This window comes from Meleagris gallopavo, chromosome 23 (genome assembly GCF_905368555.1).
Source record: "Meleagris gallopavo chromosome 23, MGAL_WU_HG_1.1, whole genome shotgun sequence".
Taxonomy (NCBI): Eukaryota; Metazoa; Chordata; class Aves; order Galliformes; family Phasianidae; genus Meleagris; species Meleagris gallopavo.
Genome location: NC_139426.1, coordinates 3,811,569 through 3,838,197, shown reverse-complemented (window position 1 = coordinate 3,838,197; position 26,629 = coordinate 3,811,569). Strand labels below are relative to the sequence as shown.

General features: G+C 45.9%; 2 protein-coding genes and 2 long non-coding RNA genes across 9 annotated transcripts in view; 2 read left to right on the top strand and 2 right to left on the bottom strand.

Annotated features, from left to right (window-relative positions):
• The window catches only part of CASZ1 (castor zinc finger 1), a 152,105-nt gene extending 143,895 nt beyond the window's left edge, over positions 1 to 8,210 (top strand). For all 6 annotated transcript variants that reach the window (XM_085242336.1, XM_085242333.1, XM_085242335.1 and 3 more), the window contains one exon: positions 2,975 to 8,210. In XM_085242336.1, coding sequence (XP_085098462.1) covers positions 2,975 to 4,236 — 1,262 coding nt within the window. In that variant the 3' untranslated portion in view covers positions 4,237 to 8,210. The remainder of the gene's footprint in view (positions 1 to 2,974) is intronic.
• LOC146542886 (uncharacterized) lies at positions 967 to 15,703 on the bottom strand. The gene is made up of 4 exons (XR_014887854.1): positions 15,410 to 15,703; positions 9,910 to 10,083; positions 1,978 to 2,051; positions 967 to 1,289 (listed from the first exon to the last, which is right to left on the bottom strand). It is a non-coding gene; the product is annotated as an uncharacterized LOC146542886 (long non-coding RNA).
• On the top strand, positions 14,319 to 18,268 carry LOC146542885 (uncharacterized). Its single transcript, XR_014887853.1, has 2 exons — positions 14,319 to 14,862; positions 17,429 to 18,268. It is a non-coding gene; the product is annotated as an uncharacterized LOC146542885 (long non-coding RNA).
• PEX14 (peroxisomal biogenesis factor 14) overlaps positions 17,995 to 26,629 on the bottom strand; it is a 72,909-nt gene continuing 64,274 nt past the window's right edge. Inside the window, exons 6-9 of the mRNA XM_085242351.1 lie at positions 26,476 to 26,578; positions 25,120 to 25,217; positions 21,743 to 21,834; positions 17,995 to 19,822 (exon numbers count right to left, since the gene is read on the bottom strand). Of these exons, the coding sequence (XP_085098477.1) occupies positions 19,357 to 19,822; positions 21,743 to 21,834; positions 25,120 to 25,217; positions 26,476 to 26,578 (759 nt within the window). The 3' untranslated portion in view covers positions 17,995 to 19,356. The remainder of the gene's footprint in view (positions 19,823 to 21,742; positions 21,835 to 25,119; positions 25,218 to 26,475; positions 26,579 to 26,629) is intronic.

Here is a 26,629-nt window from a genome sequence, read left to right as displayed (position 1 = left end):
CTTTGCTCTTGTAGCATTAATGAACTTGGACTTCTGCATTAGAACTTCAGGGCCACCTAGCCCAGTGCCTATTAGTGTTGCACACATCTTGGTAGGTAGATGTTTGACAGGGTACCCAACTCCAATAGTTTTATAGCTCCTTTCAGCCTCACTGCTTCCTGTTCACATATAAAACCATAAAATTCAGGGCTGCTTTCCTCAGCACAAGTAACAGAGGGAAGTACAGTCAGTGTCACTTTGATGACATCATCAGACATCTCAGGCTGTTTCTCACACTCACTGTTTGCAGCTGCTCTTACAGCTGCAGAAAATACATTTAGAGCTTTAGTTTCAAGCTGCCATGTTTCCCATGTGTGACTAAGATCAGAGGTGGCTCAGGCTGGGGATTCTCATTCTGGCTGGAATGGTTTTTAGGGTGTGTCTCAGCTTTGGCTTCTTTTCCCAACTCCCAGCTCTTTTCTAGTTAATCAAGAGCATATTTGTTTCACACTAAAGAGGATTCTGGCAGCCTATAAATGTCCCAGTCATTCTTCCTGCCAGCTTTAGTGTGTGCATGTGTAGTAACATGCAAATCTGGGGCGAATGGTGGGGAGTATGGCTGGAGGACCAGCTCTGCTTGGAAGTTCAGAGGTTTTTGTCATGGGATTTGGCTGGAGAAGCATCCACCCCCTGTCCAGAGCAGTGTTTTCCAGTGACCAAAATACATGCTAAACTGTATTTTTAACTGATTTGCATGTTACCTATAATATCTTACTTTGTGCTGTTCTTTCCTCTAATTACACATGTTTAAGTTTCTTTTGTTTTTACCTATTGATCTTCATATAGTTTTTTTGAAATGTTTACATTGTTATTAGTTGAAAAGACAACCTTTTGGCATGTACTTTCCATTGAGATTTGATTGGGATTAAATCTGCTGAGGTTTATAATATCTGAGCATTAGGGACTGACCGCTGTCTAATGGCTGATGAGTGTAGCAGGTTATCTTCTTTTTCATACCCTTGTTCTGAAACTTTGCTGTATAAGGAAAACAAAATTGGTTCAGCTGAAGTTTTAAGCACATCTGTTTGGGCTGTTGTAGAAGCTGAGCAGATGCATGGAGTTTTAAACAGGTCAGATCCCAAATTCTGTTTATTTCCCAGATATTCTGTCTTCTCTTTACAATGCCTTATCCTGTAGTACTATCTGAAGGCAAACAAGAATAACATCCATACATGGTGGTTTGGCTGTAATTTCTTGTAGGTGAGGGAGGAAGGAGTTGATGTCGATAGCAGGGATTTGTCCAGGTGTGCCTAGGAGCAGAGAAGGTTTTACAATACATTTGCAAGGGGGGATGCAGAATGATCTGGTCACGGACTCTATTGCCAGTAGAAAATAAGCAGTGATAGAAAGCTACTCTTTCACTGGCAGCTAGTTAAATTAGCCTTTGCATGCAGTTTCACCACAATAATCTCACCATGCATGCCCCAAACTGGTGCTCTTATTTGCAGTTTGAGCACAAGTGCACATAACAAATGGATGTGAAAGATCTTTTGCTCTCTGCTCACACAGCAACCTGTATAGCCCAGGCACACCAGGATGCCACTATATGGGGAGGTCAGGTTGCTGCTACCCTGCCTGTAGATCTGCACCTTTCAGTATGGTGAATGTTTAACGTTTGGAAGCTTCCTTGGATAACTGTCCAAATCCTTTCATCTAAAGAGTTGTAAGCTAACAAGCCAGGTATGGCAAAAATAGCATCCATTGCTTTATACCTGCTTGTCAGCAAGGAAAAAACAATCCCACAGCATTCAAACAAATGACTGTTTCCTCAGTCTCCTAGACGAGGATGCAGGCTGCTCTGGATTCTCAGGTCCCATGCACTGCATGTCTCAAATTGTGCCTCTCTTTAAAAGGATGGTAATTTCAGCATGAAGATGGAGGACAAAGAAGGAAAAAAGTGTGTTTTAATTGCAAGCTATAATTTCCAATTACACTCACAGTTTTGCACCTGGTGTGAAATTCTTCTTGCCTCCAACCTCCTTTGCTGCATGTTGGTCCTGGAGATTTTGATTCTGGAAATAGTAAGCAGAGAAGAAAAAAAAGTTAATAGATATAATGAGGTCGAGTCCTTGATGTCAGCTGGATCCTAGGGGACATGAGCATAGCCAGTTATGCTGGCCCTGTGAATGAAACTGGAAGATAGATGAGGGCTCTTTATTTACTAGGGGCATCATGTGATTTTTGAGACCCATGGGAAAGCTGTAGAACTGGTATTTTCTCTTGGAGTCCGCTGGCTAGTGGTGATGAGAATTGGCCCCATTGAACATCTGTCCATCTGTCTTTCTAAGTGCACTCATCGTAATATGTAGGCTCATTACAGTGAGGGATGTTGCAGTCTCCTGGCCAAAGTCCATCCTATTTCTATAAATTCCCCCCCTTGCACTTTCAATCATGCATGGGATCTTCCTCCACTTCCTGCCTGTCCTTGACAGTTGCAGTGTGTTATGGTGTCCTGCTCACAAGGAGCCTGGATAGGGGAAAGCAGTGTACACCTGCTGGTTTTAAAAGGCTTAAATTCATTTACTACTTGAACCACAATGAACTGCTGTAAAACACATCGGCCCTTGGACTGAAAGAAGCCAACTCCTCTGCATTAAAGTTTAGTTTAAGAGGAAAGCAGGACTGGAGATAACTGAGCAGCAGGAGAAACTCTCAGAGTTGCAAAACAGAGAAGGAGCAACGGTATTTGGATAATATTAAGTTATACAAGAGTGGCAATTGGAGGCAAGGGGGGATGTGCTGAAAATCAAAGGAAGTGATGTGCAGCACCAGTCAGCCAGGGGTCCCGGAGCTGAGGCTTACTGGGAGCCTGGGAGATGAGCTGCTGGGGGGGGGACTGTTGTGGTGTTGCCTGTGCAAATAGAGAACTTGCCAGGACAGTTAGGGGATGAGGAGAGACCTGTCAGCAATAGCACTCTTCACTTTTTCTCCTCAGGGAATACCATCACTATGCCAACTGCCTCGGGGGCCAAAAAGCGTTTCTGGATTATTGAGGACATGTCCCCGTTTGGCAAGCGCCGCAAGACTGCATCCTCACGCAAGATGCTGGATGAAGGGATGATGCTGGAGGGATTTCGGCGCTACGACCTCTACGAGGACTGCAAGGACTCCAGCTGCCAATTCTCTCTCAAGGTTACCCACTACCACTGCACGCGGGAGAATTGTGGCTATAAGTTCTGCGGCCGTACCCACATGTATAAGCACGCCCAGCACCACGACCGCGTTGACAACCTGGTATTGGATGATTTCAAGCGCTTCAAGTCTTCACTGAGTTGCAACTTCCCAGACTGTCAGTTCTCTGGCAATAGCACACACTTCCACTGTCTGCGTTGTGGCTTCCGCTGCACTGACAGCACTAAGGTGACAGCCCACCGTAAGCACCACGGCAAGCAGGATGTCATCAGTGCTGCCGGCTTCTGCCAGTTCAGCTCGAGCGTGGACTGCGAGGTGCCCGACTGCAAGTACAAACTCAAGTGCTCCCACTTCCACTGCACCTACCCTGGCTGCAAACACACGGTGGTGGGCATGTCGCAGATGGACTCGCACAAGCGCAAACACGAGAAGCAGGAGCGAGGGGAGCTGCCTGCCATCTCTCCTGGCCCTGAAGGCCTCGCCCACTCCACTCTCGAGTACGACATCCAGAACTCTTCCATCAACCTGGACAGTTCCCTCAACCTCAGCACTGACAACAACAGCAGCTCCCTCTTCTTCCTGCAGAACGCGGCTGGCGTGGGCCTCAATGACTCCCTGGACCTCAGCAAGAAGCAGTCAGAAGTCGCTGAAGGGCCCTCCCCGAGCAGAGCTGGGGCCGCCCCTCAGGAGCCAGGGGCAGCGGCATCAGGCTCTGGTGAGGTGGAGGATGAAGATGACTCTTCCCAAGAGGATGAAGAGGACGATGAGGAGGAGATGAACGAAGAAGAAGAGGATGATGAAGAGGAGGATGATGATGATGACGACGAGGAGGATGACGAAGAGGAAGACCTGAACACAGATTCTGAAGAATCGCTGCCTGACCCTGAGGGCCTGGCCACTAAAGATGATGGGGAACCAGAGGAGGGTGCTTCTTCTTCCACAGACCATGGTGATGCTTCCAGGCCGCAGGACGAGGCAGCTCCTGCCCTTCCTCCAGCCTCAGCTCCTGCTCCGGCTCCCGCTGCTGCCCTAGCCTCTACGGTTGCTCCAGCAGCTTCTCCTTAATCCTAGAGACAACAGCAGCAGTGGTTTGGTTTTGATCTTACAGAATTACTTAGGGGACCCCACATGAGGCAAGAACAAAGATTGGGACGGCAAATGAAATACAAACTCCGTGCCACACACACGAGAGAGAGGAAGGAAGGAAACCTATACTCCACAGGCCCCATAAGAGAGACAGGTTCGCAGCGGGACTGGTGCTGCATTGCTTCATTCTGCAGATCACAGAACACAGGGGCAGGATGCAGCAAAAAAGTACCCTTTTATATGGACATGAACCTTGAGGGTACCAGCTGCTTTTCCTTGTCTCCTGAAAGGTGCATGGGGCCTGCGCCCATCTGGGGACCCTTTGTTATGGGTGGGGTTCTGTCCCCCCATTTTTCTTTCTGGGTTTTTTTTTTCCATGTTTTCAGTTGTACGATATTAATAATAATCTCCACTTCTTGGAGGGGGGTGGGTGGGAACAACAGGTAATGAATTGTAGAAATATATATTTGTGTGTGTGTCTCTTCTATATATATAATGTACACACACACACACATATATAATATGCAAGGAATTGGTGTCACAAAGACAACTAGCTCAGTTTTTGCCAGTGGGAAGGAGGGGGACGAGGGGTGCTCTCTCTCCCCCACCTTTCTCCCTCTCTCTCTCTTCTTTCTCCAGCATTAAATGGATGGCATCAGACAGCAGAGGGTGGGAGTGGGTATTTATTGTCACGCAAATGAGGATGCATTAATGAATGAGCAGGGGTGGGAATGGGACACTCCTCTGTTCTTCCAGATCCTTTTTACTATTAATGATAATAATTTTGAATGCTATTTATATTGTAAAACTTTCTCTGTCTACAGCTGTAAGGCACCTCTCCCCATCCCTGCTGTTCCGCCTGTAGGGATTGAGCTGAAGTAACTGGGGAAGGGCACAGCGGGCAGTTAAAGGGTTTGTCACACTGGAGGGCTGGGGTTCAACTCCCATCCAGTTCCATCTCATCCCAACCCCAGGTGCTTTCCCTCTGTTGAGGGTGAGGCTTTTTTGTGGTGCTTCAGTATCCCCATCTCAGGAGGACTCGGTAGAGTCAGGAGGTTGTGAGCTGACACACTGTGCCACAGTGCAGCACAAGGAGCACTGTGCTCGCAGGAGAGCATCCCAGCCGTTAACTGAAAATACTACTTGCTCTCTGCCCCACGCAGTCACTCGATGACAGGTATGTCCCCACCCCAGGCCCTCCTCCCCTGCCTTTCACTGGAGGTGGGCTTAATGCACGGACTAAAATGTAGCTCTGGTGACTTCCAGAAGAGGGTGAAGGCAGCACTGAAGAGGGAAAAGGCAGACAGGCATTCAGGATCCCATGTGGGACGTCCCACTTCTTTGCTCAGCACTGGGTGGGGACCATTCTGCAGCACCCACAAAGTTATTTGCCCAGCCTTGATTCTTGCAGCCACAAAACACGAGGCTAGCGCAGGCTACACAGCACAGAAAGATGTGGGGAGATGCCAGCAGAGGCCAGGATGCAGACCAGCTAAAAAATGATGCATTTCTGTGTCCATGCTGATAAATTTTCCTGAGTAGGGCTGATAGTTCAGGCATTGCATGAGTAAATGGAATTTAGTAAGCTGGGACCTGCTGCCTCCAGCAGCTTGGGCTTTCCCTGGTCACAAGCTCGTCTCCTCCCTGCTCTCTTTTCCTAGCTCAGGCTGGGAACACACACTACAGGAGACTGCCCAGGACTCGGGCAGGTGAGATTGTAGCTGTCTGACCCCAAATCCTCACCAGAGTGTGAGAGAGAGGGCTTCTCTGCATCCACACGGCTCCAGGAGGACCGGCCGTACAGATTCATTCTGGTCGTAGCTCTTTCAGTGCCAGTCTGTAAGTGCACCAGCCTGGCAAAAGGTTCCTTGTGTCTGAGCTGAGTCCCTTTTTCTCTTTAAGCCTAGTTGGTTTTTTTTTTTCTCCTTATGTGCAGCCCCTCCTCAAGCACTTCAGCTCCAAGGGATCCCCACGGTTTGTTTCAACCCTGAACCGATAAAGGCCTCAAGGAGTTGAGGTTGTTTTTTTTTGTTTTTTTTTTTTAATTATTTCCCTTAGGAACTGGTGTAGATCAGGTCTGATTTATAAACAAGCAGCACGGCTGCGTACACGTGGGGACAGAATGTTCAGATGATGTTTCAAAAGGAAAGGCAAAAAAAAAATTAAGAAGTTGTACAGTATTTTTTTCTGTAAAGGTTATTACTATATATAGAACAAAAGAGAAACAACCAATGCCAGGGGGATGAGGGGGGGGTCACCTGCCTTCTGTAAAGCCCTTAGATACGGTTAATTGTGTGCAATTTTTTTTCTTTTTCTTTTTTTCTTTTTTTTTTTTCAATGTAGTGTTTGTTTGTAGGGGGTGGCAGGGGAGGGGGGCCTTAACTCCGTGGTTTGAGGCTGACTTCACACTCCTAGCACTGACGGAGCTGCACGATTCCGAATTTTAACTTGAATTTTGTAGAGATGAAACAAATGAAAACAAATGAAATATTGTTATTACTAGTTTGTAGTTTATTTAATACTTTGGAATTCTTTTCCTCTATCAGTTATTTTGTGTGGCTTTTATTTTTACAGGGTTTCATTCTTTTGTTTGTTTTTGTTTTGTTTGGTATATCCCCTGCCCTCTGCTGTGTATTTTCTAGCACAGACCAACTCCTGAACGTAACGAAGCTCCTGCTTCCGGGGCTGAGTGTGGGAACAGAGACCTGGAATTTCTAGAACTGGGATGGGGTGAAGACCTTTGCTTTAATGGCATTGCTGCAGGTTCCGTACTTGTCCGTTTTTCCCATATTCAGCCACTCACATCGTATGGTGATGGGCTGCAGGGAGCCCCTCAGCTGTAACACAGGCCCCATCTTGCAAACCAGATGTTTTCACTGACTTCTGTGGGGTCAGCACGGAGCCCCTGCCCTCACACCCCGTCCTCTGAGCACAGCTAGCAGGGCTGCTCACAGCAGCAAGGCAGGCACTCCCTTGGGCCCCTCAGTACCACAGGGGACAGAGGAGCCACGCCTGCTGCTGCATGCAGTGTCTGTACCTCTACCCCAGCCCATCCCACCGAGCTGCACTACTGAACCACCACAAGGCAGTAGGAGAAGGCCGAGGCACAGAGGAGAGGGGAAGGGATTCCCTGGCAGCTGCGCTCAGCAGCTCTTTGCTTGGGGCCTGTGCTGAAGCAGAGCTGTTCCACACCTCCTTCCACGCGGCTCAGTACGCCAGAGGGGCCCATATTTATCTATGCACACCACCTTCCCCCTCAAGGCACCTGACTTCTCCCCAGTGTCTCGGTCTTTCTCCCAATCCTTTATCACCTCTCCTCCAGGAGCTGGCACAGGGAATGCAGGTCCTGTCCCAAGAGGCTCACACTGACCTGTGCCCCACGGCCCTGTCTGGTGTGTGCAGCTCTGCCTTCCCAAGCCCTGTACCTGCAAAGCTCTCCCTGTGTCCATCTTTGCAACAACAACAAGACATCTAGAAAGTTAAGCCCATCTTTTTCTGCCATGCTCAGGCTTTAATTCAGCAAAACTCTTAAGCAGACGCTTTTTGAGCTGCAGCAGGTTGAAGCCCACGCTTAAGTGCTTTTCTGAACAAAGGCCCCAACTGCACAGAGGTGCCCCTTGCAGAGAGGTGGTTCTTCGCTTCATGCGATCGTATCAACAGAACCATTAACAATGATGCTGTAAGTGCTTAAAGAATGACCAGAGAGAGAGAACAAACTGTGTGAGGAGGGGGGAAAGAGGAGAGAGGAAATGGCACTGTTCTGTCCAAAACAAAACGAAAAACAAACAAAATAATCCTTGGGATGGACCCTCCTGATTCTGCTACCATTCACTGCTGAGGAGCAAAAAACGAAATGAAAACTATTGACTAGATGGTTCTTTCTAGCCACAAACTCAACTGGATTAAAGTCTGCGTGGAAGGAATTTTGTAAAGAAAAAAAAAAAAAAGAAAAACTTTTTTCCAATGTAGCAAAAAAAAAAAAAAAAAAAAATTTCAAAAAACTAAAAAAAAAAAAAAAAAGACAAAAAAAGACAAAGAGGGAGAATTCTAGCCTTTTGTAATATCCATATTGCACACTAGGACTATAAGCCATTGCTAGCTCATTTTGAATTTTAAATGTGTAATTTTTTTTTGTTTTGTTGTTGTTTTATTTTTTTCTTTCTGTGGGGGAGGGGGGAAATAAATGCTTGAACCACCAATGCTCTTTTTAATGTTTTATAAATATGTATGTGTATATATATAAATATAAAAATAATATGTATGCACATATATATGTGTGTGTGTATATATCTATATGTATATACATATATATAGATATATAGATATATATATAGGTTTTGAGACAAAAATGCAGAAAGTGAAAAAAAAAAAAAAAAAACACCCTAAACAGGACGGTGTGCTCTGATTTACTTGAATCTGGTCTCTTCAGCACCTGCGTTATTAAGAACTGAATATTTTTCCACTTGAATTTAGTGCTATTAGAAATTTAATATATGTGTTTTATTTATTTGATTTTTTTTTTTTTTTTTTTGCATGACTGATGCAAGGTTTGACATTTTCACTCAATAAAAACTGGAAAAAAAAACCAACAAAATTTCAAGTGATGGAGTTGTCTTCTTGATTGAGGAGGTGTTTTATTTTTTGGACAGCTGACACATCTCAGAGCAGTTCAGGTCTTTTAAAGCACCACAGCCCTGGTAATGCCCCCACACCCCTTTAACAGCCACTTTTAGCACCAGCACTGCGGTGATAAGTGCAAAAAGAACAGAGTTCTCTTTTTATGGACTCTGGCCTCAAACTTTTTAAGCAGCCTTGCTGTAGTTCCATTTGAAGTGTTCACCAGGGCAGTGATGGAGGCGATCAGTCATAGAATCACAGAATGGCCTGGGTTGAAAAGGACCACAGTGATTGTCTGGTTCCAACCCCCTGCTGTGTGCAGGTCACCAACCAGCAGCCCAGGCTGCCCAGAGCCACATCCAGCCTGGCCTTGGATGCCTGCAGGGATGGGGCATCCACAGCCTCCTTGGGCAACCTGTTCCAGTGCTTCACCACCCTGTGTGAAAAACTCCCTCCTAATATCCAACCTAAACCTCCCATCTCAGTTTTAAACAATTCCCCCTTGTCCTATCACTATCCACCCTCATTCCCCCTCCCGTTTATACGCTCCCTTCAAGGAAGGCCACAATGAGGTCTCCCTGGAGGCTTCTCTTCTCCACGCTAAACAATCCCAGTTCCCTCAAACTTTCCCCATAGGAGGAAATAGGCGATGCTTACGCCTCCGTGATTTGCTGATGGGGGATGTGAATTAGAGATGCAGCCGCTTGCATTCTGACTTCTCCCTTCCCACCTCAGTCTGCAAACTTAGGGTGGCAAACTGGGACCCACGGTAGCACCATACTTGCTGGAACCCACTGGAAACCTTACAGTGGCATCCAAAGCCCTCTAAATTTAGAGCTGTGCGATTATCACACTATCAAAAGAGAAACAAGGAGTATGAATGGGCCATCCTGTCTGCATGGAAGGCGTGGGACCAGTCATCTCATTGACAAGAACCAAAATGCAATGCTGAAGCCATGTATCGTGATAGAACTTCACAAGGCTACACAAAACCGTACACTACACATCCAAGATCTAAAAGGAAGCATTCCTTACCTGGCCCCTCTGTAGCTTCCTCCTGCTGCTATCACTTGCACGTGCCACGTGTTGGCAGAGAGAAGTGACTGCCGTTGGGGATGAGAAAGTCCTTTTCAGAGCAGATTTTGTCCTTCCATCCACACTGCTACAGCACTGCCTTGGAGCAGCCGAGCCAGCAGTCGTGAGCGCCAGCTGCAAAGGAACAACAGGTAAGATAAACCCTGGGTGCTCAGTGCAGTTTGTCCCCACTGTTCCACCTGAACAAACGCCAAGGCTGGGCCCTTCCTCAGCAGCTCTGGAAACAGGCTTTCCCCACCTGCTGTATGAGGCAGATAGCACAGGCAGCAGGTACCATTTGACAAGGATCTCAACAAGCTGCTTTGAGGAGGCAAGGAACAGTGGCAAAGTTCTCATTTTACCCAAAGAAAGCAAAGCAAACTCCTCCTGCTTTGCTCTTCCCCACAATGAAAGCAGCTGGGTGTCTAAGCCTGCTGCCCTCTGCCACCGGTCAGAGAACCCAGGAGAAGCACAGCAGAGCCTGCTGAGCCCCATGCACTGGCAGCAGCTGCCTCCTTATTAGCAGAGAGGATTAGACTCCTCTCTCTTTCAAAGCCCCGTGGTTGCTCTGCTGCAGCTCCCAGCCATCCTGTTTTCAGATGTCATTATCTGAACATGCTCCTAATCCGACCTCAGAGCAGAGGTTTGCTCTCTCTGGAGCTCTGCCCACAGCAAAAGGGGATTTTTACATCACAGTGTTTCTGAGGGGACATGACACGACACAGCTTGGAAGCTCCTGCTGGAACTTGCCTGCTCTCTGTAGAACTCTCACTGCCCTTCATAAGAGAATGGCTAAATTCGAGGGAGAAGCAGCGAGTTGAACAAATCAAAGCCTCACTACTGCATTCCTTCCAAGCCCTTGCGATGGATGATGCTGCAGCTCTGCATCCACTGCACTCAGAGCCTCGGGGAGGGAGGGCAGCAGACACCCAGTGAGGCAGCTCGCTTTAAGGTCTGGACAACAACCGGGCACTGTTGCTGCTACTGTACACTGATTACATCAAGCCCATCCCTGTAACAGCATTTTTTGAGCACAGAACCCCACAGTTAACATGTATTCACAAAACTACGCTGCCTGCTTTACAGAGGCACAGGACATTGGCTTTTCAGCACATGACAAGCAGCACGCAGCAGCCACCAGCACAGGCACCCTCAGCAGGAATATCCCTCAGCACCAGCCCAGCCCAAATAGAGCCCTGCTTTCCCTTTCCATATGATTCATAAGACTTAAAACCAAAACAGGCAGCAAAAGTTCAACTACCTCAAACGAAGAAGCATTCCAAGTATTCTAGGACACAGAATGGGAGACCAGATGGTTCTGCTGCTGCTTCCCATCATCCTGTTTTTCAGATGTCATTACACAAACCAGCCTTAGCACAGAGACCTGTCCTTGCTGAGCCACATGGGCCAATGCAGACAGAAATAAAGGCAACAGACTATCAGTGGTGGCCTACAGTAAGGGTAATGGCCATCCTGGTGGCTCTGAAAGATGATCATCACAATTTGTCCCAGTACTTCTTACAGAGCCTAGCAAGGACATTTATGTGGGTTACTAGGAAAACAGTACTTCGGGTTACACCTCTCCTTATGTCCAGACCAACAAGGAACGTTTCCATACTGCAGCAGGCACTCATTCAATTTGCAGCAATCTTTCTTACAAGCTCATCAGCTCCAGACTGCGCTCCTCTTCAGCAGGCAGCTGTCCCACAGGAGCTGTGAGCACAGGATGCCCAGCAGTCACCAGCAGGTGTGCAGAGCCACCAGTGCCCACAGAAACTCCTCACAGCTTGCTCAGCTGAACACCAAGTGCAGAAAAGCAGGCCTGGGAGGATGGTTACTCACACAATGCCTCCTACACCCAGGCAGAAGGAAATTCAGAATTCTGACGCTTACTGGTAGAGGAAAGGCAGCTGTTATGACGCACAACACATACTGGGCATAACTCAGAGCTTGCAAGGACTGAGGCTCAGCACTGGCTTCACGCAGCATGCTGACTTCAAGAAAGGACAGGAGACTTGCTGGGGAGATAGGTCTGTTAAACAAGCCCATCTCCATACCTCTAGAGAATGAAATTTGGAATGGAATTTCAGCATAGATGAGCAGCAGTCAGGGTCCCTGGCTACGAGTCTGCATTGGCCAGGCATCAAGGCCAGGCTGAATGTGGTTCTGGGCAGCCTGGTCTGGTGGCTGGCAACCCTGCACATAGCAGGGGGGTCGGAACTGGATGATCATTGCGGTCCTTTTCAACCCAGGCCATTCTATGATTCTACAAATACAAAGCACAAACCCTTCCATAAAGTAAGTTTTGGCACAACAGCCCTGCTGCACAGTGCACACAGACCGCTCAGGGCCCAGCTGAGTTGGTGCAGTCAGGCACAATGCTTTACAAACCCACGGGTGCCATCCTGCAAGATCACTGGAAGGCATTTCACAGAGGGAGCTCTGGAGGAAAGTGGAAGGAGAGAAGCTAAGCAGATCTCCCTCTTCCTTTTCCCCCCACCTGCATTCCATTGAAGACTGAAGCTGCTGCAACTAGACAATAAAATCTTGTTTCATCTTCAATTGGAACATGAACTTTTAAGACCTCTCTGAAAGTCAACGAGCAGCTCGTCCCCATTGCAAACAAAAAAGCATGTAGATCACCAAAAACTTTGGAGTTTCACGTACACACATATACACAAATAAAAGATCCCCGTCTCTCTACAAATCAATGATAAACTTAAGTTTAATTTGAACAAATTGAGAAAGAGTGAGAGCACACATGACTATGTGTATGCATTCTTGTACATGCCTATTTTCTGCAGGGTATGCAGGTTTGCATAGTACTCAAGAGAGGAGAAGGGAAGCCCCTAGTCTGGTTGACAGCACACACCAGCATGTGAAGGACCTGCAGGGGTGATGTTTACTATGCCCGGTACAGTCATAAGCTGTGGGTATGTAATGCACTTCCAGTTTTTCATGACCTTGCAAGATTTTTGTTTACTTTCTCTTTTGTCTCACTTATTGTGGGGAGAGAAAACAATATGAGGGAGGACAAGTTCTTGGTGGCAAGGAGGAGCTTGCTGGGTCCCTCACCTGGGTGCTCTGCAGATGGGAGCAGGGCCGTGTCCCCAGGCTGCAGGGTGCTCTGCCACCTCTGCTCCTCCTGTCCCCAAAGTACCCCAGCCCCATCCTGGCTGAGGGGGTGGCCCATGGAGGCAGCTTCCCTCCTTCCTTTTGCTCTTTTTTGGCAGGGAAACTTTTAAACAAACAAATGAAGAAACACTGAGGATTTAAGTAAACAGACAAAGATTTATCTGACAGGCAGACTAAGGAGCCCAGCCTGCTCCCTTCCCTTCCCACAGGGCAGTCTCATGCTCCTGGTACCAACAGCCCTGAGCCCCTCTGTCACCCACAGTCCTGTACCCACTGCCTGCCCCCATCTGAACCTGTGTCTGCTGCTGGGAAGGGCTGCTATCACCATACAGCAAGGAACAAACAAAGCCATAGAAGCAAACAGGCAGGCAGGCAGAGATGAAACCTGCTGTTCATGCTGTACCAGGACAGGAAACACCAAACCATGCATCTGCATTGGAGGATGGCAGCAGTTTAACACACAGTCTTTTGTGCATGTACACATCAGTTTGAAATGCTTTAAATAAAGCAAACTTGTTCAGAGGGATGGAGGAACATCCACTCAACTTTAAATTAAATCAGTTACAGAAATTAATTTTAAAGAGGTGTTACTCTGGCTCCACACAGATAAAACCTAGCTAGCTTATCAAAGGGAATGGATAAAGTTGGAAGCAGTCTGTGTCTGAAGTGTAGAGAGCAAAAGGGAAAAGCATGGGGCAAGAGGAGACAGGCAGCATGGCAGCAGGCTGGAACCAGCAGCAGGAGGGCTGACAAACCAGACACACCAGGCAGATAAAGTGACTGAGATGGACAAGCAGGCTGGCAAAGGGACAGACACAAAAAGAAAAATAGGCAACAAAGAAGCCAGTGGTAGTCCTGGATGCTCTGAATCAATCCTAACCAACCAATCACCTCCTCACTCAGGAGGAGCTGCCCTAGAGAAATGCAAGTATTTAATGTAAAACAGAAAAACAGTGCAACCTCAACTGCCCCTCTACTCCTTGGGCATGTTCTTGCAGCTCACATCATAAAAGATCTCCCATAACCCGCACAAAAACAGAAGAGAAAAACCTGAAGGGTTAAATCCTTCAGTAGATGCAGAAAAGCGGGGCTTGGAGGGAAGAGGGGCACTCTGAGATGCTCCATGCTGTAAGTAACCCCTGAGCAGTCCTTGCAAAGCATCTGGGGAGATTTTTAGTCTGAAAGACACTTTACAAAAATAAATTATAATTGAGTTTAATAATCTTCCCCTTTCCAGAAAGGGCCTGACAGATGCTGCCTAGTGCTCACTTCTGCCCCATTTCAAATATTTTTACCTTATTAGGATGAAATATATTATTTTTCTAATGAAAGGATTTTTTTTTTTTTTTTTTTTTCCAAAGAGCCGGTTTTCCTTTCGTCCAGCTGGTGCCTTTATTAGGTTAGTGCTTGCTCCCTTTTGAGGATGGGATTGTTTTTTTCCCTGAGCTGGGAGAGACCATGCCAGCCCCTCGATCCACAAGTGCGCAGCTCAGAGCCTCCAGTGCTCAGCAAGAGGAGGACCTGGACTCTCCCTGTATCCTTCCAGCTCCCCATGAATTCAATTTAGGTACACTTCCACTATTTTATTTACTTTTTTTTTTTTTTTTTTTCTCCTGACAGCACAGGCAGTGATAAGGTCCAGACTTCCATCAGTATAACAGATGGACACAGCTCAAAAGGTGCCTTCAGAGCCTGACTCCTGAGGAAGCATAATGATCTGGGAGATGTGAGGATGAAAGGGAAAATTAAGAAAGCTGGACGCTCTCTCTGTGCCCTCAGGTAAATAATTTCCTCCTTTTCACCTCCCAGCATTGCTTTATTTATGTTCTCAGCTCCTGGAGGCCATGCCCCTTACAAGGTGTACACTTGCAGTGGGGCAGAGCTCAAAGCCCAGATTGGAAGGCACTTAGCTGAAGCTTGGTACCAGGTTTTGGCATGCTGGGTCACCACCACATATAACTGGTGCTGTACATGAGGCTCCACCACACAGAACAACCTTCCAAATCTTGACTCCGGTACAGCAGGTGTGCAACAAAAAGCTACCTGGCCTTGCTATCCAGCCCAGGTTTCTTCAGGTATCACACAGCCCCACCAAAGAGAAGGCAAAGGCAGCCTCTATTTCCGTAGCAAGCATTACAAACAAGCAGCAAAGCAGACTGTTTTTTCCCTCAGCCCTACCCCAGGCAGCAACTCAGCTTTCCCTGCTGCTACCCTCCAGTAAACCTCACACTGGAGTGAGGTACCCCTGAAAAACAGCCCATTCTCCCCCATTCACCCACTCCACTAGGGACAAAAGTAAGAAAGAAAATATTTAAAAACCACTTACCTGCTAGAAGCAGCTCAGCTCCACTGTACAAAGAGCACATCTAAAATGTCTGCCTCTAAACCCAGAGGGTGGTTCAGCTCATCACCCACAGCTGTGCAGTCCAGGCCATAGGAGCCAGGCAATCAAAGAGAGTAGCTGCAGCTGGGCAGGGGGCTGCAATCACTGCACCACAGGGCACAGCCAGTAAGGGGAGTTTGTGTCAGCTGCAGGACCTAGCATGAAATCTGCTTCCTAAAGTTGCTTTCTCTGTAGCTTTTATTTGTCACATCCCAGTACACACCAGATGGTACTTTTGCCATCATGTGGGAAAACTGAGGCACACTACAAGTAAAATGTTCTGTAAAACGTTGGGCAGCAAACAGCAAGATCATGGGGGACCCTGCAGTCCATCCCTTCTGATCTCAAATGCTGCTAGGTTACACCCTGGGCATGCAAAAGGCAATAAAAGAACTCTTGATTCTGACAAAGGCGCACGTAGGGCCAACTGGTTACACCTGGGGGTGAGGAGGGTTGGACAAAGAGGATCAGGAGCCGTGTCTCACTTAATCCTTTCCCACTTTGTCACATTTTTTGAGCTCCCCATGTTCTCTTGCAGCTATTGAAAGGGGAGTTTTTATATCCTCAAATTACTGGAAAGTGCCAGCCTGACATTATCCCCCCTAGGGGAGAGCACAGGCTCAAAGGGTTTCACTGCTATGTGCTCAAATGACACTGTTCAGAGGAAGCTAGTTCTCTTCACTCTCTCTCTTCTCAGTACCAAAAACCTATAGAAACCATGCAGTAAACCCACTGCACCCACCTACCCATGTTGTTACTTTTCTTTCTGTGCCAAAACCAAGGCTGGTTACATTAAAATACAGTCCTTGAGTAAGCCAGAGGGTGGGTGACTGCTTGTGCTGCCTTATTCTGTGTGCAGAAAAAGGGCTGACTACCTGGTCATCTTTCAGCCAACATGATAGCACTCTCAGTGTCTACTGTCCGGTGGGCTAAACATTTCACACAACAGCTCATATAAGAAGCTTATACGAGCTTTTTAGCAATAATAATAATAATAATAATCACAAGTTAGCAGTCAGTGCGGTTCATCAAGACCAAAATACTTGCCCTAAAACTCCTGCTGTGCTACTAAGAGACAAGAAAGGAGAGACTGAGGAGTTACTCATGACTCCCAAAAATACCAGCTGCTAAGAAGGTCTGGCTTCTTCCAAATTCTATGCTGGAGGGTTAGGTCGCTTCAACAAAGTACATAGGACCCATCAGGAGGCTCAGAGATGGTTTTTTTTCAGCTGTGGACTCTGAGGGAATTTGCTGGGACTTGTATCTGGTTGGGGAAAGGACAAAACATGACCTATTCAGCTGGTAAAGGCCGTAAGAAGCAAAAGCTAAGAGAGTGGAAAGGGCAGTTGAGGAAATCTTACCTTTTACTCTGCAGAAATTTAATGGTAAATGGATTGAATATGGGTAACATGAAGGAAAAGGGGGAAAAAACGAACCCTCAGAGATGGTTGTATTGTAAACCTCGTAAGTCACTTTGCAAGGCACATACCTCAGCAACATATTTTCCACATTTCACCAACTGCTGTTGTCCAGGCACTTTCTATTTTCAAAACCTTCTATGTATATAAAATGTACACAGGCAGGACAATACTTTTTCATTACATCCTCGTGTTCAGTCGTGTTTTCTTTTCACAAAGATTCTTGGCTTGGAGAAATGAAAAGTGCCATCTCCTAATACAAATCTGTCCTTTTAAACACTTTCAAATTTGCCCTGTTTTAGCTAAATGTGACGTTCTTTGTGAACGTTAAACAGCGGAGACACACACACACACACACACACACACACACACACTCACTCCTGGGGAAGATATTCGTCCATTTAAGGAATGAGAAATCATCACATCCAGCAGCAGGTCTAAATACAGTAATATGAAGGTTCCTTTCGCTCCCCCTGAGCAGGAAAATGTCACTGTGTACCAGACACCCAAATACTCAGGAATCAAGTAAATCCCTCTTTTTTAGGAGGGAGCCAAATACTTCTGTTGAACAAAGATGGGACTGCAGTAGCTGCAAATGCTGGACTCCACTTCTTTCAATGGCTTCTGTACTGACATGGCAGGGCTCAGAGCAGTCACGGGACGTGGCACTGCATTCTCTGCTGGCAGATAAGGCTGAGGGCCATGGGATATCTCACACACTGCCTTCAGCACCTCCTGCTGCTGGGGTGGAATGGAGTGCGGCGTTGCATTCTGCACCCTGCAGAGCCTCCTGCTGGGAGGAAGGGGACCAGAGGAGCTGCATTTTACTCACCGATGATCCACCATCTCACCCTCTGCAACAATGGAGGCAGCCTAGAATTACGGTGCTGTCGCAGCTATCTGCACTGTACTGTGTATTGCATTTCCACCATTCTCTGCGCTGCCTCCTGCTGACATAACCTAGGACTGGAGCAGCTAGAAAATAAACCAACCATCAAGAAAACATTTGAAAAGGACTGAATTTCCATAATGCGCCCACTTTCCTCCCTTTGGCACCCTGTATATTTCTCCCCCAAAAAAGAGCCACAGTAATCCAGTAACAGCCTGGTGTTAAATAGTGGTAACTCATATTTATTACAATTATATACAATCATATTTTATATTTGAAATCTATACATGATCACACGGACGAGCACGCTTGCTTAGTGAGGACAGTGAGACTCAGTTGTTACAAGAATTGCTCCGCTAAGAGGCTCTGATGCAGTGAGTAATATAATTGGACACCACCATTTTAACAGCTGAGAACACAATGCTGCAAATGAGAGGTTTCAAAATTCACCATTTTGATTTGTATATAGCCCCAAAAAGGCAAAAAAAAAAATAATGGCTAGACTGGGCAAGAGGGCCTGTGGTGTACCTCAGAGCTGGAATTGTTCTCTCTCTTGTAAAGACTGCCTTGCTGAAGCAGGTGCCTGTCACTGGGTAGGTGCAGGTCTCAGCTGATCATTTAATATGGGTTTTCTCCTCACTTAGGGAGAAAAACAAGCTCAGATCCATTGCAAAGATTCAAAATTAACCACTTATTTCAGCATCTGATATCATCTCATTCAGGACAGCTATAAAAGATGTCAAAAACTGATGCTAGCTCCTTGTCTTTGGAGGAAGAAGGGGAGTAATTGCCACGAGTGGGGTCATCTTTTAAGATGTCCTTTTACAGGGGAGCAATCAGTAACAAAGCCACCTGTTCTCATGCATTTTACTGTGGCCATGAAACCTGGACTCGGTCCCTAGCAAGAGGCCACTTTGATGAATGGAAGAGAGCACGTGGGGTGGAAATAGTGTTCCTTGGACCCCACCAGAAATTTAGTGCTCTCAAATACTAGGTAGTTTCAGGAATTTGAAGCTTGGCATAAGGCTTGGAAGAAGGTGGCTGAGACTGAGATCTGGTGAGGAATTAAAATGTTATTTTTTTGGCAATAGAATACCAATTAGTTTGAGAAATAAAATTGAGGGGTATTTTGGGAAACAGCGAGAACTGTTTTGGGGATTATGTGGGGATTAAAGGCTTGTGAAATCAAAGACTTCAGGGCAGATAGGTTTCTGAAACGGGATAGAAGGACTCTGGGATGTAGCAAAGAGGCCGACCACTTCAGGAGATGCTGGATGTTTTTGTAAGGGGACTTATTCTGTTGCTGTGGTGCACGGTAAGGCGATTGGTCTTCCAGCCTAGGCAGTGACCCCAGCTCATGGGGGGAAGGTGGGCCTGGGAGGGGAGAAGAAGCCACTGCAACGCTGCACAGCCATGTGGTGAAACGGCCCACCTTGTTCACCAGGCAATCACGACCCTGCTCAAGGTCAATCATGGAAGAATCACTGGAAGGGATGGTGGCACTCCACAAAATGGGAGAGCACCAGGGACAGTGCAGGAGGCTGGGGAAGATGTACAGCAGCATCAGCAGAAGCCAGGGTGCCTTAGTCAATCTCATTCTCATTGCTGGCCCCCTCAGGTCTTCGTAGCTTTTCTACTTGCTCATTAATTTGCCCATCCCCTCCTCTCCGGTCCTCAGTCTGGACACCCATACATTCCTCCTCATCCACGTGGCTCACGTCATCATCCTCATCGTCCTCCTCTTCTTCTTCATTCCTTTTGTTTTCCCTTTTCTCCTCCTCACCCTGCACCTCCATCCGCACTTGGCTCTTGACATCAATCACTGCCTTGTTGCCTTCCTCGGTGCTCAGCAGATGGCAGCTGACCTTCGAACCCTCAGGACTGTGGTTCTCCTTGACCGGTGAGGAGGTGGTGGACTCATTGCTGACAGGTGAGATGTCACTGCTGCTGTTGTGGTTGGCGACAACGGGGTTGGAGGGTGAGCTTGGCTTCACTGGGATCTGCCATGATGGGATCTTAGGGGCTGAAGGGGAGGGAGGAAACTGCCTCCTTAGGGGAGAGAAGGGAGGGAAGAAAAGAAGAGAAAGAGGTTTTTATTAAAAACAGAGGGGTTGTCATTAGAGAGAACAGTATTTGTACTGGGGAAGCCATGTAAAACAGGACTGAGACTTCAATGAACAAGAACAAGGCCACTTCATTTCTTCAGCCAGAATCTCAAAGCGCTTTACAAGCAACCGGTAATTGAGTCTGAACTGATCTTGTTTGGCCAATTTCACAGAGTAAGCTAGCAGTCAGGAATGCTGCCTCTGGAAAGACATGGGTGTCCCTTATAAAACAATCACTAATTAATTGGAAAGGAAAATTCCCACTGGAGTAAGAAGTCAGAGAAATCTGCTCCTTGTGCCTCCGCCAAGAAATTTCACCACCTGGCTCTCGCTTCCACTGTGATACACAGCTATTGCATGCTGCCTTATTACAGTCCAGACTCCATCTCCTAGTCCCAGCACGCACTTTACATGTTTGGGCCAGATCCTGGCTGCTGCAAACTGCCTTAGCTTCTCTGATTTGAATGGAGAGATACTGACTTGCTCCAGCTGAAAATATGGCTGCACTGTCCTCAGTGAGTCCTCTCCAGGTGGACTTTAAGGATTTGACAGTGCCAAGCTAATGCCCATCTCTAAAAGGAGAATTTAAATTCCAAAAAGGACAAATTTAAGTCCAGTAGGGAGTGGTAGTGCCCTCAGAAAGTGATCCATCGTGAAGAGTAAATCAGAAAAGCATGTCTGGTTTGGTACTCCCCATGCATCCTTGCTTTTGTACGTGCAAAATGGGAATATGAAAAGGTATCAGATTCATGTCTGGGATGCTGTGTGGAGGGGATTCTCATGCCCCTCAGGTGAACTGGCTGTGCCTTGGGTAAAAGCAGAGCAGATCAAAGCTGGTTACACTCTAACAGCGAGTGCTTGTGCACAACAGAGTTAATTTTCATATGCTTAACTAGGAAAAGTAGTTGCTCTCAACTCCCTCTTCTCACTGCCACTACTGGCCATGGAAGAACTCTGCTGATCTAGCCTCCATCTCCTGAGAGCTCAATAAGCGAATGTCTGCATTCAACCAGTATCATAAATGCAATCAGCAAATTCATTCTGGAGTCTTTCTGGGCTCCAGTGTTGCTGCTGCCTCCTCACTGCAGAATCATTTGCCTTTTTTTTTGGAAACTGAAAACTAAAACAATTTTTATCCCTAAAGCTGCATAAAAGAGTGATTTTTCCCTAATGATAGCTCTCACCCTTGCCCACTCTGGAGAGCTGCTGCTTCTCTACTGCTGGCCATCAGTATTCAGCAGAAAGACTTTGTGCCAAGGAAGACTAATTTGTGTGAAGAAGGAAGTTAGGGACTCATATCAAAGGATCCACAGCTGATAAACACTGAGATCTGATCCTCCTCTTATAACTTATCCCATAGGTTGGGATTTGTATTACTATCATTTCAGACATCCATTGTATAATAAGTCTATGCCTGAGCGAGCCAGTGGAGAAGAACAGGTTCTGCTGAAGTGTCATTTGACCCAGTTGTCCCTAAACATGAACAGATCACATGAACTGCATCCACCACTGGTTCTCTCTACAACAGAACAGAGGTGGCCAGCTCAGATGCAGTCAACCCCTCAAACCAGGTGGAAGGCATCCTCCCTGTTGGGAATGGCAGAGAATTTCTCTATCAGAAACAAAAAGGAAAAATCTTAGTAATTATTAATTACGCAGAGCACTCTGTGATTTAAGGCAAATTTGAAAAGCATTTTGAGACCTGCAAATAGAAAGTGATAGTGGAGTGGTATTATTAAAATAGCAATAACAGGATACAGAGCTAGTTCCTGCTGGAAATGCTTTTCCTCTCTATGATTGAGAGAATCCCAGAAAGCAACCCTTCCCCACACAATCATCTTCTACCAATATATTCCATCCATACCGGTTCAGGAGGAGTCCTTTTAATGAGTAGATCTCAGATTTCAATTCATTAATATTCTGTGACTCCAGAATCCAGTTAGTGGAAGTTGTGGCCTATAACATAGAAAAAAAGATGCAAAGATCAAAGCATGAACCCAGATATAGCTCAAAAATGTCACCTTTTTTCTATCTCATCTTCCCTCTCCTCCCATTTGGGAATCTCAAGTGCTGAGGATAAACTCTATCCTTTAAAATCTCAGATCAGAGCAAAATAACTTCCACAATGAAGAACCTTAAAGATCCCCACAACGATCAGAACTAATAACTGTTTCAATGCGCTCCAACAATTCAAATATTTGCTTTTAGTTTTGGGGACTAATTAATCTTGTTTCTAACAACCACTGCTGAAGCATCTCAAGGGGACCTTTTTTTTTTTTTCTGTAGAAGGCAGCCAGCACTACTGAGAATTCAGATGAAGCAAGCTCTGTACAGCATGCTTTTCACCAATATGTCAGACAAAGAAGAAAACACAAAGATGTAAACCAAATTATTTGACACTGACCTATGGAATGATTTCTAGAGCACTAGGATCCAGACAGGCAGTGGGAGTTGCACCGAATCAGGCCCTTTTTCTCTTTTCTATTACTACACTTAGCTGAGGCAATAGATTCAAATATTGCATATTAACAACTGGTTTAAAACGACACCCTCATTTCTCCTAGATCATGAAATAAAGAGTCAATTACCTGCATTCTGTGGTGCTTAGAGGTGGACTGATAAATTACGCCTGAAAGCTCCAAAAACTTTCTGCACTAGATCTGAACAGAGCTACACTTGAGTTACCAGATTGTATCTCCAGGAAGCAGCTGGACTAGGCACTGTCTCTCAGATATTTCAAAGCAATGAATGCAGTTTGGTGGGGAAAGATGGTAAGTAACTCGTGGAAGCTGCTGTCAGCACTGCATCTGAATTGCTATGGGATATCAGGCAGAAATTAGAGTAAGGTAACAACAGAAGAGAACATGCTGCACATAATACTTTCTGCATTTTTTTTTTTAACCCTTTTGGGAACTTGAAAAATGGGAACATCATCCTGAAAGAGAGACCACATTACGACTACCCCCATCCAAACACTGTACCAACTCCTGCAGTGATGGGCTGAGCATGGGACCAGAGAACACTCACTTCTAACACTTCCCACAGTAATTGCTGCTAAAAGCCAATAGGAACGAATGCATTTATGAGAGTTTCTCCAGAGATAATCCTTGTAAATTCTCCGATGAAGGAAGCCAGGACTGGAATAACAAAACCTCCTTCTTGCCAGCTCCTATGAGCTGCAGCCAGGACTGCTGGTTTCTCCTTACCACCCCAGACTCACCACAATCAGAATTCCCCCAGTGCTGGGCAGCCCTGAGCACCTCCACAGCCAGCACCCTGCACAGGGACTTCTGGGCTACCAACCCAGGGAGCAGCTCAGCCTGTCGTAGCTGTGATATACACAGATGTGTTCCCTTGAGATTCACACTCCCAGCCCTCAGACAGCAAGAATCCAGGAGCCACTGTTCTGGCTCTCCAAGACCTTGAAAGCTACAGCAGCACGTTAACAAGGGAGTGATTTCCACTCACTGGCCTGCAAAGGACTCAAATTTCCAAAACACATATGGTGCCAGATGCCTAGGATTTAGAAATAAAATCTGACATCTGGGGCTTTTTAGCCAGTCTCTTTAAAAACAGTTGTAGAAAACTCAAGCCTTGAATTTTTATGTACGTTTTTTAATTACTTAAAGTCCCTCTTTTTAATTTTTTACAGCATGCCAGTAGGAGTTTGAAAAGCAGATATAAAAACTTACATTACAGCTGAGAAAACACAGCTTTTATTCTTTGGTTTGTGGGGTTGCCCAAGTTTGTCTTTGTACACATGAGGTTTAGATATCATAACAATGTGTGCTACCATTTCAGTGTGGGGGGCGGAAGGGGGGCAGGAAAAACTTCTTTAAGACTTTCTAAACCACCAAGACTCTTATGCCCTTTTCCCTTCTTAAAGCTCAACATGTGGCCTTAATCTTAACACTTACGACCTGAAAACAGTTTTCCAATTTCCGGACTGGCTCCAGGCCACTGACAGGCCACAGTTCCCAAGGAAAATTGAAGTAGAGTGTTGTGACCATAAACTGACTTTCATGGTTGGGTTTACAGCTGTGCCACTGAGGGATTCCTACTGTACAGTGTGCACACCACATAGTCAGCTGTGGCCCACCAGTTACACACCATCAAAGGGTTTGTATGAGATTAAAGAATAGGTACGGGGAGAAGTCAAGTACTCATGCTACAGAGAGAAGATTACAAGGCATTGTGTAAGGGATTTAATAGTAGAACCAAGAGTCTCTCCCTGTACAAAGAATACTGAAAGATTACTGGAACCTGAATAATCCCAAATTTATTAGTGAAAGGAAGGTGCCATCTCTGCCTGACTGGTTTAAATCCATCCCAACTCACATCTAACCAGCATCTAATGGCTGACAGAATGCTTAGGCCAATAGCTGCAAATTAGTTCAGAGATAAATAGTATTGTCTCATTGCCAGAAAGAAACTATTTTGGTTAAAATTGTTATCTAAAAACACAGGTAAGGATACAAACCAGCCAGAACCAGTGGCTTTACTGCCAAAATAAACTGACCATTTATTTCCATATAATAAGAAGAACTACAACAGATATAAGGAGTACTAACACTATTTGATAGGGCAAACTCTCAGCTACAAAACACTATTTTTCAACACAGACACCACCATTAGCTATGAACTGTTGCCACCAATGAACACGAGACTGCATGCTGTGCTCTTAAAAATCTGCTCTAGTAGAAGTGACCACTCTTGCTACTGCTGAACTGCACTATCCACCACCTCACTGTGTTCACGTCCACCATTTGATTTACATAAACTTATGTTCAGCAAACGTTAATGAATGTCAATGGATGCATTTTTTTACATGGAGGAATTCAGCTACGCACCTTTGCTTCATACACACTTCCATGCCAGAAGCCATTCTGTCAGACTGCCTCTCTGCTGCCATCTGTCACACAGCAGCTGAACGTAACAGAATGTTGGTGGGAAGGTTTAACCTCTACTGCCATCCCACCAACATCCACCTCTGACATCGTGGACCAACATAATAAAACAGGAGGCATTACTTTTGGAGCAGCCCCCATATTTCATTGGGTAGCCAGTTAGAATCCAGTGTTTTAAACAGCCTATGTTGATATAAGATGCAAAGATACTGGTGGGGGACGTTACAGATGAAGGCTGGATTGTGAACCTAATGAGGTGCTTTTCATGAGGACGCAGAAGAAGCCAGGCATCTTCTAGGTAATGTCCTAAAAGTGAGGAACTGGAGGCGGATACCTTGGAAGCAGCCAGTTCTTGGGTGAGCTCCTGGATTTTCTGTTGTTGCTGGATTAGCATTTCTTGGACAGCTGCTAAAGTTGTCTGTAACTGAGTCACTGCGAGGGAAAAAGCAGGAGAGTGTTAAACTGAGATACATACACACACGTCCTTCCTGCTGTCTTACTACAAAGATGCCTCTATTCCTACTATATCTAATTTATCTATGCCCGCCTGCTCACTTTAATCCATATGATTTATCTGCACTACGGGTAATCTACCTGCACTGCATCTAACCTCCAGTATTTCTAGTTTATCTTTCCATTGTATAGATGTCTATAGCCCACAGTATATCCGTCTAAAACCTCTCCCTTCTAATTATATTGGTTTATGATTTGTACATCTCCCTGAACTTACACAATGTTTGTATCATTTATCTATCTCGGGCCTCACACAAGCAAACTCTGGGGCTAGCTCCAGCCTGGAACGAGGCTGGTCTCAGGACTGACCTCAGGGTATCATGAGAAATGAAAGATGCTTATCTTCACACCCGCCACTAAGAAGTGTAATTAGCATCCTCCTGCTTTCAGCCCACCAGCTTTTTCACCCCGATACCTCTAGCAAACACTAATGAAAATCACACTGCTTTTCCATCCCATCAACTGCATATTCTTTGTCTGTTTTTCCTTTTAATTCAAGAGAACACCCAGTATTTCCCTCCTACATCACAGCAAATACTGATCAACAACTGCTAGACTCCAACTCCAGTTGCAGGAGAACTTTTTCTACTTTGGCACTTTATCCAAAGCTTCCAGGCAGTAAACAAGCTGATAAAATAAAATAAAATTAAAAACTCTATTGGTATGACAGGTAACAGCTAATCCAGACCATCATTAGGGCATCAGGTAATGAACAGGCACCCTATAGAGTCAATAACAGAGAAGGTGGCCAGGGTCAGGGAGGCACAGTAATTACAGACTCTCCTGACCCAGCGCTGGATTTTCAGATGGAAACTGGGGGGAAAACACCAAAAAAAAAAAAAGCCCAGAAAACATCAGAGAAGCAGAAATTAAAAATGAACTTTACAGCCCTCCGAAAGGCTGTCATTTTATTCCCCTTATTAATATTCTGAGGTTGGGAGCCTTTCCGTAAAAACATAATTAATTGAGGCCGCGCCGACAGTAAACAAGCAATTTCAAATTAAACCGAAATGACGGCGGCTTCATTTGCAAATGTGAACAGATTCTCAGAGCAGATAAATGAAGTCACCACATAAAGTGGAGATGTAGGGAAAGAAGAGGGTGGGGGTCTTGGCAGAATGGAGGATACAGGGAGAAAGGCTTTGAGGGGTGAATTGATGGAGTCATTAATCTTTACCTGTCTGTGTCACGCTGCCACTCATCTCAGCAATGTTTGACTCAATCCTCTGAAGTTGTTTCCTATCTTCTTTGCCTCCCATGATGAGAGGGAGTAGGTATTTCTGCACGGAGCACATATATTTTTTTAGGAAACAGGGATATGCAAAACAAAT